Source organism: Lactuca sativa, chromosome 4, assembly GCF_002870075.4.
Source record: "Lactuca sativa cultivar Salinas chromosome 4, Lsat_Salinas_v11, whole genome shotgun sequence".
In the NCBI taxonomy this organism is placed as follows: Eukaryota; Viridiplantae; Streptophyta; class Magnoliopsida; order Asterales; family Asteraceae; genus Lactuca; species Lactuca sativa.
In genome coordinates, this window is record NC_056626.2 from 114,832,281 (window position 1) to 114,835,057 (window position 2,777).

The 2,777-nt window shown below is 34.2% G+C and overlaps 1 protein-coding gene across 1 annotated transcript; it reads right to left on the reverse strand.

Moving 5' to 3' along the window:
• Positions 1–662: 662 nt before the first annotated feature.
• On the reverse strand, positions 663–2,470 carry LOC111902161 (putative cyclin-D6-1). Its single transcript, XM_023898023.3, has 5 exons — positions 2,008–2,470; positions 1,842–1,928; positions 1,501–1,750; positions 1,285–1,415; positions 663–1,165 (listed from the first exon to the last, which is right to left on the reverse strand). The coding sequence occupies exons 1-5, from the start codon at positions 2,233–2,235 to the stop codon at positions 956–958; spliced, it is 906 nt and encodes a 301-aa protein (XP_023753791.1). The 5' UTR covers positions 2,236–2,470; the 3' UTR covers positions 663–955.
• Positions 2,471–2,777: the final 307 nt, after the last annotated feature.

Here is a 2,777-nt window from a genome sequence, read left to right on the forward strand (position 1 = left end):
TTGACTTGGGACATTGACCATATTGAAATTATACATACTACAACCCGTTTTTATATTGGATAGGAAATGTGGGTTAAGCGGTAAGAAATAACAATTTAATGATATTGCTTTGTTTATTTTAGCATCTATTTTGATTTCTTTTTGTTATATAAATCTACTCAATCAATCATACATAACAATATTTATCATTATAAGTTGATACTAATCAGGATAACCTTTTTTGTTTTGATACTTATCCGACCCGGCCCATCATGGAAGGCATACAAATTTAATTCCCCGACGCGACCCAACAATCACAACTATTTTCAAAGTTTAATTTTGTCTTATCTTTCAAGATTTTGATTATTGTATTTGTTTTTAATAGAAATAAATTATCGTTTATAACAACCACTACACATTATAGTAATGAGTTATAAGGACTATCGAGTATAGCGTGTTTTTATTTTCATATTTGGTCAAAAATCATTAATTATTATTTCGTATTTGCTATTTTTAAAATAATATTTATTGACTTAATAAAAAAACAAATACGAATAATAAGAAACCAATTACTCTTTTGTCTTTCCAACAAAATCAAACATAATTAAAAAAAAATACATTTTATGTTCTTTTGTTTCTCTCTCTCTCTCTCTCTCTCTCTCTCTCTCTCTCTCTCTCTCTCCTCTCTCTCTCTCTCTCTCTCTCTCTCTCTCTCTCTCTCTCTCTCTCTCTCTCTCTCTCTCTCTTTATTTTATTTTTTCTTTTTCCTTTTCTTTAATGGCACAAGATCTTTCTCCTTTTCTTCCCTCCAATTCCCCATCCTTTTTTCCTTTTTTCTATGCACACAGCTAAGCCAAAGCATAGCTTTGTGTCACTCTCCAAGAAACCAACACCATATCCCCTCCCCCCCCCCCCCCCCCCCCCCCCCCCCTACCCTTCTCAAATATAGTCTTTCTCTCTCTACAAATCGGATAATCTAAGAAAGCTGAAAAGGGGTTTTGCCAAAAGTGCTCATCTTCAGCCTCTTTAATCCTCTCTTTTCATCTTCATCAGTTTTACTGTGCGTATCCTCTGAGCTTGAGTAGTCCAAATCAAGAACATTAATGGGGGTTTTGCAGCTTAGCATTGATTCATAACCATCCATCACAAGTTCTTGAACTACACTGTAACACTTTAACAGTTCATCCTGCAAATGTAAAAAGGTCATGAAAAAGATTCATTATTCATGATGAGCACTTGTTGACTTTGACCACCTTTTGATGTGGAAAATTTGAGTGTTATGAATTGTCTGTTTGTTTATTTTACCTCATTTACATATGAACAGCTTGAAATTGAGTTCTTGAAGTATGGGAATTGGAATGGGTAGAGTTCATGAGAAGCACATAGAAGAGCAGATGCTGCGATGAGCGATGGCTTGAAACCCAAAAGCTTTAAGTCTGCATTCATGCAATGATTTCGAGACAATGAGTTTAGTTTAATTAATTCGAAATGGTGATGAAAAAAGATTCGATCTTTGTGTACCAATCTGAGCTTTGAAGATGATTTCAGTGGCTCGATCTTTAAGGGCTTGATGATGATGATTATGATGATACTGATCATCATCATTAGCATTATCATCATCGAACGACGACATTCGGAGTTTGAAGAAAGAGACGAAGAATTTGATGAAAGCAAAAGGAGTAATCGAACGCATTCGCCATTGAAGAGCTCCAAGGATCATAAACTCCATCCTCTCCACTATCCCAATATCAAACATCAATTCATCATCTTTCTGCAAATCCAAATAAACATTCATGAAAAATATTAAAATCCCACATCAAAAATCAAATCTTTATGAAGATTAACCAAGAAAAAACAATCACCTGAACTCCAGAATCTCCTCCTATCATCTTAAATGCTAATGAAACACAAGAAACTGCAACAAGCTTCAAGATCCATGGCTTGTCTCCCTACAAAACACATGAGCTATCCGTTAGGAAAAGTTACACAACTCATCTAAACGTTTGAAGAACTAATGTCGATCATCACCGGAATGGAGTGGACAGCATGGAAACGATGGAAGTAATTGATGGCAAGGTAGGAAACAAATGGATGATTGAGTTTTTGAGAGAAAATCGAGATAAGGTTGATGATTTGTCGCCGGAGATGATGATCGGAGTCAAGATCTGAGTTTAACAATGGAAGGTGATCGGATTCCATGGCGAAAATGGATTGTTGAAGGTCTTGAGATAGAGGGTTTTGGATGTCGAACTCCATTGATGAAGGTGTTGTGTGATTGTGTTGTGAAGGAGAGAAGATGAAGTGGTAAAGAGAAAGGAGTTGAAACTAAGACAAGGAGAAAAAAGTAAGAGATTATTGTCTCATCTTAAAAGTAGGTGGAGAGAGGGAGAGAGACTTCAACTTCACTCCTCTGTCTTTGTTTTTCTCTTCATATTATATATCTGTTGAATAAAATTACAAGAATCATATTTAGGATTAATGAAAATTATATATAAACTCAAAACATAAATGTTTGACGGTAAATATTTGTTATTGCTTCCTGTTTACCTGAATGTAATGTTTGGCTTGTCAAATTTGTCGAACCTGTTCAATGTGATTTTTCAAAATTACAAAAATGGTCCCTCTGGTTTTTCTGAAAATTGTTATTTTGGTTCAAAAAATTTTAGATTAACATTATCGGTCCAAAACTTTAATTTTATTGCCGCTTTGGTCCATTTCAAAATTAGATGTGCTTGAAATGACATTTTTGCCCTTTTTATTTGTTTTTTCATTTTCTTTTTATTACTTTCATTTATAAA